Source organism: Pteropus vampyrus, unplaced genomic scaffold, assembly GCF_000151845.1.
Source record: "Pteropus vampyrus isolate Shadow unplaced genomic scaffold, Pvam_2.0 Scaffold39, whole genome shotgun sequence".
Classification (NCBI taxonomy): domain Eukaryota; kingdom Metazoa; phylum Chordata; class Mammalia; order Chiroptera; family Pteropodidae; genus Pteropus; species Pteropus vampyrus.
The window spans coordinates 6,916,687-6,928,528 of record NW_011888820.1 but is presented as its reverse complement, the minus strand read 5'-3'; the positions used below and the strand labels follow the sequence as shown (position 1 = coordinate 6,928,528).

The 11,842-nt window shown below is 32.9% G+C and overlaps 1 protein-coding gene across 1 annotated transcript in view; it reads left to right on the top strand.

The window, feature by feature from the left end:
• CEP120 (centrosomal protein 120) overlaps window positions 1–11,842 on the top strand; it is a 70,208-nt gene that overhangs the window by 32,244 nt on the left and 26,122 nt on the right. Inside the window, exons 10-17 of the mRNA XM_023529605.1 lie at window positions 872–1,021; window positions 1,776–1,958; window positions 3,825–3,921; window positions 4,017–4,169; window positions 4,694–4,783; window positions 4,915–5,007; window positions 6,018–6,179; window positions 9,607–9,729. Of these exons, the coding sequence (XP_023385373.1) occupies window positions 872–1,021; window positions 1,776–1,958; window positions 3,825–3,921; window positions 4,017–4,169; window positions 4,694–4,783; window positions 4,915–5,007; window positions 6,018–6,179; window positions 9,607–9,729 (1,051 nt within the window). The remainder of the gene's footprint in view (window positions 1–871; window positions 1,022–1,775; window positions 1,959–3,824; window positions 3,922–4,016; window positions 4,170–4,693; window positions 4,784–4,914; window positions 5,008–6,017; window positions 6,180–9,606; window positions 9,730–11,842) is intronic.

Genomic DNA, 11,842 nt, shown 5'->3' with positions numbered 1-11,842 from the left:
AATTTGCAATTATGTAATGGAATTTGTGAGGTGACACTGGTATTTGAAAAGTTTGTTTCTTTTTTATTTTTAATCACTACATCTTATATAGTGAGGTAATAGGGGGTTGAATTTCTAGGGTATAAACTCTCAGATGACCTGATTTCAGTGGATGTATATTATGTAGGAATTGAATAAATGCACAGGATTCTTCCTACAAGAAAAGCAATTTTTACTAGTGGTTTAAATTCTAGTTTTTAAAATAAATAACAAGATATGACATGAAATTTAAGCAGGCATTGTAATATCTTTATGTTTGGCTTTAAATACACAGTAAGTTCAGCAGTAGTCAGGCATCCCTCCATTTACTCTGGTATGGTTTTTACGATGAGCGGAAGAAATGATTTTTTGTCAGTCTGTTTTATCTGTAGTATATTTGAGTTGCTTTCACCCTTGATACTCTGTTCAAAGACAGGATTCCATAAATGCATCCTTTTGGAGTTAATTAAGGGCTTTTTAGCTCATAAAAGATCAGGACATTAACTATATACAAGAAAATAGGGTTAGAAGTTAAATTCAGCAAGCATTTCTTGAGTGTTTACTATAGGGTGGACACTGCTTGTTTGTTCCTAGGAGTGCAAAGATGAAAAAGAGCGCTCAAGGAACTGTTAAATTAAGGCTGCTCAGGCTTTGTTTTTAGTAGAGTCATTCTCATTCCTAAGTCGTTGTCTTGTTTGGACTGTATCAAAATGACTGTCACTTCTTTATTTGGTGTCATTGCCTTCAAAATATAAGAATTCTCTTTCTTTCCCTGAAGGTCATGTCATACTTTTTAACAGACACTAAATTTTATCTGTAAACTCTATAAGATTTTGTTTTTCTGAAATTCTAGGTACTCATATCCATTCTTTGGAAGTGCAGCTCCTATTATGACAAATCCTCCTATAGAAGTTCGGAAAAACATGGAAGTTTTTCTTCCCCAGTCTTACTGTGCTTTTGATTTTGCAACTATGCCTCATCAGCTGCAAGATACCTTCTTAAGGTAATGTATACACTGTATATATATAATTTCCTCAAGTCAGCTCTTGAAAATTTGTATCTTTTGAACAAGAGGCATTCCTGTAGGTTTAAAGCCATAGCATTTGAGAATCTAGAAACATATACTAAAATGTCTATGACATTTGTGCTTCTGCCTCAAAGTTTTATGTGGTTATGAAGGCTCTTTTCAGATTTTCATGACTTATTTGCCTGAGTTTAGGTATTAGAACTTTGTCATATCAATCTATGAGTAATGAAGGAACTTTGAAAAGTAGTCTTGCCTTTTCCTAATACAATTTGTGAAGTTAAATACAAACTATTTAGTTTTTATTATAGATTCATTGATTGACTGTAGTGTATTATTTTCTTTTTCTGTTCTTTCATCTCTATAAAATGGAGGTGTTAATCCAGCTATCTGAAATGGATTTGTGAAGAAAAATTAAATCCGAAATGTCATTTTATTTTCTCAGAGTATCACCATTCAAATTCATATATTATTTTAAAAGGAAGAATGAAGGGTAACTAAAATTTAACCATTTGTGGGAATAATAGTGTTTGGAAGGTTTTCTTTGTTGCATAGAAAAGAGGTGTAGAAAATGTAATAGAATTTTGATTTGTTACCTATGGAATTGAGCTTTTACATTTTAGGTAACAAAAACATCTTTGACCACATTAAGGGAACTCGTAGATTTTAACCCAGAAAAGACAGTTCAGAGTTGATAGGTAGGTATGAACACATGTGTTTCTCTCTTCCTCAGGATTCCGTTGCTGATTGAATTATGGCACAAGGATAAAATGAGCAAAGATTTACTTCTGGGAATCGCCAGAATTCAGCTTTCCAACATCTTGTCTTCAGAAAAAACTCGCTTTTTAGGTTCTAATGGTGAACAGTGTTGGCGTCAGACTTACAGTGAAAGTGTGCCTATTATTGCAGCACAAGGGTAAAAGCATTTTACAAATTGGTCTTAGCTTTGCTTTTTATTCTCATTAGCTAGCTACAACTTTTCATATCTTTTTTTCTGATCTATCTTCTCTGACCTGTAGGGGCTGTGTCCCTGTTAGCTCTTTAGCTTTTTGATACCCATTATACCCTCACAAAGTAAAGAATCTCTGCTACTATAATACTGTAATATTTACTTGGACTGTTGTGTAAGTATTTCTCTCTCTCTTTAGCCTGACAATTTTAAACTCAGGATCTTTTTATTTAGTAATTCAAGGTCAAATTTCTAGTGTTGTTTTTACATTATTTTGCATTGGGAATAACTTTTTCTGCTTGAAAAATATTTTAACCTTTGCCTCATATCCAAAGTCAGAGAATGTTACAAATGTTTGGCACTTTTAAAGACCACTGTTTTTTGTTTTGTTTTGTTTTGTTTCACCCTGAAATGCATTGTCATAGTGAAAAGCTGGAGTTCACATATTTCAGGCAAAATAATATATTTGTCGAATGATCTTTTTAACAATAGAAATTTAAATTCAGTTTGACATTATATATGACATACTTTTATTTTTAAAGTATAGTAAGAAACTAGAAGGAAATCAGGCTCAGTAAAAAGCTGAGATCTAAAAGTTTTATTGAAATTTTTTCTCTTATACTCTCCCACCCATAGTCACTTCTAGAGAGCGAGGGTGTAGTAAAACTTTTATTCACTTTTAAGATGTAGAAACAGGTATTTTAAAGAATCAGATATCCTGGTTCACTGAAAATTTGTTTTGTTTTTGAAAAATTGCTCTTAAAAATTAGCATTATTTTCTGTCATAAATAGAATACAATGAAAATAATCAGATTACTTCTGATTTTAATGCTGTTCATTTGTTATGAATATTAACTTTTATTGCCCTGTTCTGTAGACAGAAGTTTTAAGAGTTTTACCTAAGTGAAAACTTCGGATGTGGTAGTGCTTAATTTTACTTTATTCATTTGTTCTAAAATCTGTGAGATTAGAAAAAAATGTAAAAGTTGATTAATTATGAGTTCTAATTGTGTGGGATCCATTCATAACAGTTTGATTTGACCAAGGGTTTATGGAATGTATTTGATTTAGACAAAGCCATGGTTTTTTATTGCCAAGATTTTATTTTCTTCTAATATTTGTCTTGTTTTTATTTAATAAATGCTACATGTAGTTCTATACTATAGGAGGTATTCATTACGATAAAAATAACATAGTTATTCTACTTCTAGACATTATCCTGAGGCAATGCATATATCCAGTAAAGGATTATATATGAGTATATTCATCCCAGGAAAAGCAAAAAAAAAAAAAAAAAAGAATTCAGAATAACCTATATTCAAGAATAGTGGAATTTTTTTAATTTTACTACATAAGTTCTTTCATACATTTTATAGGCATTAAAAATTACATTTTGAATTAATGTTTATGACATGAGAAAATGCTTTTATTGTAAATATGAAAAAAGGACAAAACTGTATGATGATAACATGCATGAGTACATATGTATCTACATATGTATAAAGCAGGAAGAAAACTAAATTTTATCAGTAATAACCTATGGGCAGTGAGATTTAAAGTTTCTCCTTTATACTTTTAAATTTTTCCAAGTAATCTACAGCTGTCATAGGTCCTTTTATAATAAATGTAGGTGTACATTTAATAGGGTGTTTGTGATCCAATGAAATCATGTAGATGAAAGGTCTCGAAGAATATAGAAGCTGCTGCAGTTTTCAGCAGCAAGTGTCAGGTACAAGAAATGTAGCCTACTCAATGCTATAGCATTGGGGACATAAGAAAAATAATACAAAAGTATTTTCATGAATTTTAATGTAATTCCAATTTCATTTGTAGGTCAAACAATAGGATAATAGATCTTTCTTACACAATGACTCTTGAAGATTATGGACTAGTAAAAATGCGTGAGATTTTGGTCTCTGATTCATCTCAGGTAAAATCATTGAATATTATCAAATTACTCTTTAAAATGGATCTAATGTGTGGATGTGTATTTGTTTCAATATGCTTTTTTTATTCATATGTTAGGTTTTATCTGCTGTACAACAGAAGCCATCTTCTCTTCCTCCAGCACCTTGTCCTTCAGAAATCCAGACAGAGCCTCGTGAAACCTTAGAGTACAAAGCAGCACTTGAGCTAGAAATGTGGAAAGAGATGCAAGAAGACATTTTTGAAAATCAGGTAATTTTATAAATGTTACTTTAAAACTCTATTTTTGTCTACTTGGTATATTTTTCCTTCTCCATAGTAGGCTTTTCTCTCTATGTTCCATGGGTACCCTGTCCAGTCCCTTTGAATATCAAGAGTGCCTTACCTCTAAAGAAAACTGGACAATAAAATAATACTTGAAATGCAACAGATTGGCAGAAGCCACTCAGAAGGATTCCCCTAAACTTTGTCTATGATACTTAGGCAAAATTGGGACTGAAAGTTAGAGTTCAGAGTTTAAGAATTTGAAGGATTCTTTTAATTTTAGGTTCTCATTTAGCATACCCTCTTGAAACCTGGAATAGTCAGTCAGTCTCTGATCAAGAGAGTTAGAAAACCATCATATACTCTCTTGGATTATACCCACATGGGTATTACACCCGGCATCCTTGAAAGAAACATATCAGTGATCAATTAATTTTTAACTAAAAACAGCTGATTGGTTTACTTGAAATATTTAGAATTTTCCCATGACTTTATTTTTCTTCCTTTTGTAGCTAAAGCAGAAAGAACTGGCTCATATGCAAGTGCTTGCAGAGGAATGGAAGAAAAGGGATCGAGAGAGAGAATCACTAGTAAAGAAAAAGGTAATAACTTGCATAGAAATTGAAGGAGGAAAGGAAGAATGTTAACGATCATGTCTTATATGTGCATTTTTAAAATTATGTATGTTTTGAATTTGGAGAAAAGATAGATAATTTTATTATATTTTATTTAGGTGGCTGAATATACTATTCTGGAAGGAAAACTTCAAAAAACCCTAATTGATTTAGAGAAGCGAGAACAGCAGCTTGCCATTACAGAATCAGAGGTAGTGTATTCATCTATCAAATATCTTTATTTCACAGAATCCATATATTAGGTTCATATCATTCATTTCTTTTTTTCTTTATACTTGTATAAAATATATTTTATAGAAATTGTTTTTCAGACATATGGAGAAAACAGCTCTTCAGCTGAGTAGAGCATATTTTATGTGTTAGAATCTGAGGAACAGGGAGAAAAATGTTATTTGAAATGGTTCTTATTCAGTATCTCTGGCTGACTTCTGCAGTAGTGGAGGTGTTTCATTAACTTGCCCATTATGTGAAACGAATGGATAGTTGCAGTGCCTAGAGAGAAGAGAAAATGTCATGCAGGCTCAGAGGTCTAGAATCCTGATTTTGTTTTCAGTGAGAAGGGACTATCCCTCTTTCCTGCCCATGAAACATTAGATCCCAAGAACAGATGAAAACTTTCCTTAGTACTAGGCCTAGTTACTAAAATTTACCCCCAAATCCTTCCAAAATAATTAGAATTTCTTCTACATTAAATATATATCCTCCTTTACCCAAAGGAGGATATACCCAAATGTGTTTCTTAAAATTTTCTTAACATATCACCCTAACCTTATCCTTATACGTTTTCTGGGATTTCTAAATTCATTTAGATGTTTAAACTTAAATTTAACGTGTATTTGTTCCTAATACTGTAGCTCTGTTATCTTCTACGTGATTAGGCAGAAAATAAGTTTCTAAAAGAAAAAAAATAACTTGAGCATATTTGCTTATATAATGGTTTTATTCAAGTAGGAATTTTAAATGATTAGAATATTTTTAATTGAAATTATACAAGTCATATGGATTTTTTAATATGCTTTGTATATTAAAATTAAATGATTAAAAATTTATAATTTCAGTACACTTAAAGATTAATAACTGAAAAGGCTATGAAAATAAACTTGTAAGTATTCTAAACATTTGATTGTAAGGATAATAGAATATTGAGCAGTATAACGCAGCTCGTAATAGGCCAACCTCTTAAAGATGCACTTGTTTTAAGCTTCAAAGAGAAAGAAAAGAACTGAAATTAGAACGTGAACGGAACCTGCAAGAACTTCAGGACTCTGTCCGTAGGGCCAAGGAAGATTGTGTTCACCAAGTAGAATTGGAAAGATTAAAGATCAAGCAGCTAGAAGAGGATAAACACCGACTTCAGCAACAGGTTGGATGAACTACCTTCATCTCTCTACACTTAGAGTTTATTTGCATTCTAGAAATATAGTTTACTAAAACATAAAAATCCAGTTTCGAATGATTGTTCATATTTATTACTCTGAGATTCAAATATACTTTAAGTTAAATCTTTTCCTAAGTCAAAGCTGAGGACCATATTGGAATAATTTTTCTTATAATCATTCGTATGAGATGGTACTACATTTCAGGTAACTTTCAACTAAAAATCTTTTTCTCATAAATCTCCTTTTAGCAAACATACACTTCATGTATGACGAGACTAAATTCAATTAAGAACCTAATTTTACTATAGAATTGTCTGTGCTCCTCTTCATTTCCTCACTTTAACACTCACCTCTCAACCCATCCCATTTCTCTTTCCATCCCCATTGCTCCAGCCAGCTATTTGTCAGGCCTCCAATGGCTCAGTCACTAAGTTCAATGGGCATTTTTTATTTGTCATTTTACTCATACTCATTGAAAGCATCAAGACTGTTATCCTTGTTTTTGTATATTCTCTTGGCTTCTATAACACCACTCCTTGTTTTCCTCTACTCTTGCCACCCCTCAGGCTTATTTTTTTTTTTAGCCAGTATATGTTAGACTTCCTCCAAGTTCAAGACTTACTTTGTATTAAACAACCTCATGAATTAACCTTATTAATGCCCACAGCTTCAGAGATAATATATACCTCTGGGACTTTCACATTTATAGCCCAGACCTTTGCTTTGCAATCTTGATCTCTATATCTGCCTTTTGACATCTACTTGGATGTCTTAAAGGCATTTAAAAACCAACATGATCCTCCCATCCATACCTGAGCTTCCCGTAAGTGTTCTTTATTTTTGTTCTTTCTGTTGCAGCCAGGATATTTTTGACATTTGGGAATCATGATACCCTCCTCCAAAATGTTTCAGTGTTGTTTTATTGCTCATAGAATAAGACCAGAATCATTACCTTGCCCTATTAGCCTCTGCATAATTTGGACTCAGCCTGCCTCTCACCTTATCTTCCACTTTTTCACCTTTGCCTTATACTCTGCAGCCACTCTGGCCTTCCTTCAGGTTCTCAAGCATACTGTGCTCGCTTCATCCATAGGACCTTTGTGTGGGCCTAGTAAACTATACTCATCCATCAGTTTTGGACTGAAGCATCAACTGATCCAGAGAAATATTCCCTGACCCCTGCTCCCCAAGTCTAGGTCGTTTCTGTTTTATATTTTCATGGGATATTCTTCTATTTTTCTTTGTTGTTGCAGTTTACTTTTATTTTCATTAGTGTGATTATTTGATCAGTGTCTGATTGTTAGCTCCATATGATTGTTTTAGTTGATACCTTTATGCCTAGAGCTTAGCCATATGATTGTTAGCTCCATATGATTGTTTTAGTTGATACCTTTATGCCTCGAGGCTTAATAAATATTTGCTTAAAAAAACAGAAAACAAGGATCAAGCTGTTAAAAATTAAGTGTATCTTTCTTGAAAAAATATTGTAGATTAGATATATATGATGCATGCCTCTAACATCTTCAGTAAATTTTTGCATAAAAAATAGTTTCCATAGCAGTTCAAAGTTAATTAAGGTCACATTATTTAGGTGGTTGTAAATACATATTTGATTGTTATGGAGATCTCATTTAAAATGTGAAATAAAGTTGTAAAAGTAGGCAATTATGATGGGATTCACCAGTAATGCTTCTCTTCTTCCACTTATCAGGAATATTCAGCCATTTAGAACCAAGGCTGCTAACAGTTACTAGAATCACCAGGGGAGTTCTTGGGGAAAAAACCCAGGTCTCCACCCTGTCCCAGATTGGTGTAATTAGCTTACATCTTTGGAGGAAGAACCTCTGTGGGAAGAAACTGGTATTTTTAGAAAAATTACCTAGGGCACTCCTAAAACATAATCTAAGACTTAGGAAAAAACTGGGAGTGGGGAGCAGAAGTTTCTGAGACACCCAATTGCTAAGCCCATGACTATAAACATTTCATATTTTATATGTAAGAAAAACTTTTTAGGCCTTTACTCTGAACCAGGTTACATGTACTATACGTGCAGTTATAACTAGACAAGTAGGGACAGATAGACATACTGTCAGCAAAAGCTGAAGAAGATAAACTATCTATATTCAAACAAAAGCAGTTACCAGAACTAAAAAAAAAAAAAAAAAAAATCAGTGTATTTTATGGACCACTTATCAAAGGAAAAAGAGCTCAGTATCCTAATAGCTTATTGCTTTACAACCTGATTGTAACCATGATAATTGTTTATGATAATGTCCTGAATGGTGGGAAAAATACCAGATTTTAAGTTTATTAGGTTTTGTTTAAAACAGAAAAGTGAGACAGTTTAGAAATGTTTCTGTTCAACCTTAAAAACGTAAGTCTGGATATTCAAAGAAGTGAACTTCTGTTATACAGAATATTTATATGCATGGAATACCTAAAGTTAAAGTTGCTAGATAAGTCCCAATCAGAATTGTTTGTATTTATTGGCATAAAACAAGAATTTATTATTGATAATTTAAATTCCTTTTTCGCCACACATTTTCTTAGTATTTCAAATTTAGTTAAGTCTATGTCTTAGTAGAGATAATTGGTTTATCTAATGATGGATAGTTATATTGGTTTATGTTTTTAGAAAGCATCTGTAACAGTGCTTGTTTGCATTTGATTAAAAAAAACTCAGATTTGAAATGAACATCTTTATATCATTTTATTTTGGAAGTTTCGAACTGATTCTAAAGAAAATTATAGAGTGTTCAGTCAAGGCAGTCTATCTTTTTTATTTTAAGGAATATTGTCTGCTTTACATTAAAGCATTATCCTAGGGAATAAAAGATCTGAATCCTATTCATGCCTCTGCTAGTGACTAGCTCACTAGCTCTTCGACACTACCTTAATTATTTAGCTCTTTTGACCCTCAGTTTTCTTACCTATAAATATGAAGGGGTTGAGCCAAATAATTTTTAAATTACCTTAAGTTGTAATCATGTTTGAATTATGAGATTCATGCAGTATCCAATTATAAGACCAATAAATACTACATTAAAATTAAACTTTTTTACTGATAGTAATCTGGTATATTTATAATGCTCAGTCTTTTCTTACATGTGACATCTTTCTAAAGTATCAGTATTTTTATAAGGTGACTATTTCATTTGCCCTCTAAAATTTAACAAAAATGTTCTCATGATACTAGTTTTATAAGAAATTTCATACTCAAGATGTTTTTATATACTGTCAGTTGATTTACAAAATTTTTAGGATTATTAGTGATCTTAATTTTTCTCATGTTTCTAAGTTTTCTGCTATGAACTTGCTTTAGAATAAGAAAAAAACAACACTTGAATTCTGCAATTCTAAATGCGTACTATTGTTTTAACATGGCTATAACACCGTATTTTTTAAATACAGCTTAATGATGCTGAAAATAAGTATAAGATTTTAGAAAAAGAGTTCCATCAGTTCAAGGATCAGCAAAGGAACAAACCAGAAATTCGTCTACAGTCTGAAATAGATCTTCTCACCTTGGAAAAGGTACCCTTATCAATTTATGGCAACTAGTTCTAATCGATTTATAAAATCTATAAATGACACTTGCATATACAATGTAATGTTTTACCGTAGTTTTCTGATATCAAATAACACATCAGAGAATTCAAGACACATGACATTGTCAGTAGTTTATACTAATTAAGGCCCTTGCTTGCGCACAACAGAACTCTAGGGGAGGCTGAAGAACCAATTTCAAAATATGAGCAGGAACCGGGGTAAGCAAGGCATGGCCTACCCTGTCACAAAACAGTCAACTCAAGATGCTACTGTTGGTGCCATCACTGTCATGTCAGTGGATTCTGTATCACAATTCTAGTGTCATACCATTTTGCGGTAGCCTTTGTGAATACTCTCTGCATCTTACTACCCATTAGATTCAGTGTCCCAACCAGGAGCTTTCATTTAAATCACAGGCCTATACTCTCAGATTGGAAGAAGGGACATCCACCCTATTTTGTCTTCTGTGGTTGAAAGCCAAGTCCTGCCTCTCATTTATAATGGGATTCCCTACAAACAGAATGTTCAGTTTCTAGGCATTAAAAATGTGTGATGTCCAACAGACAGCCTAAATTTGACAATGTGTGGTCATACGTTTTTTAGTTTGATAATTTTTAGGCAATATTAAAAAGATATAGTCTACACAGGTAAGAAACAGAAAAAATTTTTTTAGAAGTTTAAAGATTTAATCGTCGGCCACTGCCTGTCTTTTCCTATTCAGCTTTGTATTGAAGACTTCCTTGCCCTTTCTCTCCTGTAAATTCAGTCACTAGAGGACACTAACAGCAAATTGGTGGATAGGAGTTGGGAAGATGCTAGGGTAGTTCTATCTTCTCTTTGTCTCTCCACTTCCCTTATTTTTTTCTGGCAATAGTTGCATCTTTTTATGATTCCATCATCAAGAGACTTTCCTCTAGCTTCCTTTGGGCAGTCCCCACTGTGGTTCTAGTTCACTGGACAACCCCCAGTTTCCTGTTTTTGACAGCAGGAACCACTACTTCTTGGTACTTCCTTTTGCAGTCCCTCCTACCCGGGACAGATAGGGGCTTCCTGCTGTTGCTAATCACTAGGTTACCTCAGTATATCCCCTGTGGCATTTCTGCTCTTCCATGATCTGTATAACAAGTTGCCTGTATTAAATCACCTCTGTTTGAAAGACCTAGAGTGATTTTTGGTTTCCTGGCAGGATGCTGATAGATACAATCGGTTTTTCATTATCCAGCAAAAATGTGTATCATTTATGACACTGTGCTAAATGCTGTTATGAATGATTCAAATATATTCAAGATAGAGTCAAGTAAATGACAAGTTATAAGAAGAGACAAGGAACTTACGCAGATAATTAAAGTGAAAGGCAAATAAGAGCAGGTATCATCTAAGTTTCTCTTACTAAATGCTATGAATGCAAAGGGAAAACAAAGTCATTTCTACTACAATCAACACATTAAGTATAATGAAACAGTAAAATCGGATATAGAATGTAAAGGATAGTTGAAATTTCAAATAGGTAAATATGTGGGTAAGGTCGTTCCAAGAAGTTGTATAGAGATTTAAAAGTCTATTGGACAGTAGTAGCTTCAAAATAAAAATAGGCCTGATAAGAGAATGTAGGAAATAAAGGTCATTTTCGACTATATGTGGGAAGACCTTAGGTGCTAAGTTAATTCATATTTCATCTGGTAGGAAAAGTCAAGATTACTCTCAAGTTTGTAAGATTGGCTTAATGAATGTTAATATTGATAGAAATGAAGAATTTTAACTTTTTGGGGAAGTAGAAGTTGTAGAGAATTCTGGTTTTAGACATATTACATTTGCTATGTTAGCAGAATAATCTAAGGGGAGAAGTTCACTAAACGTGGTTAAGTATGAGAAAATACATAGCAGGAAGAGAAAAGGGCTAGACATACAGATTTGGGAGTCATTTGAATAAAGTAATCTTAGAAGTAGATGAAATTGCTTGAATGTTTAGGAAGGACAACTGAAAATAAAACTTAGGAAGAAAGTTCAGCTTCATAGACAAAAAGCAAGAGTCAGAATAAGGCTAAGAAGATTTAGAGAAGTTAAAAAAAGCAGTCTAGTGTGGTGCCTTCTCAAAAAA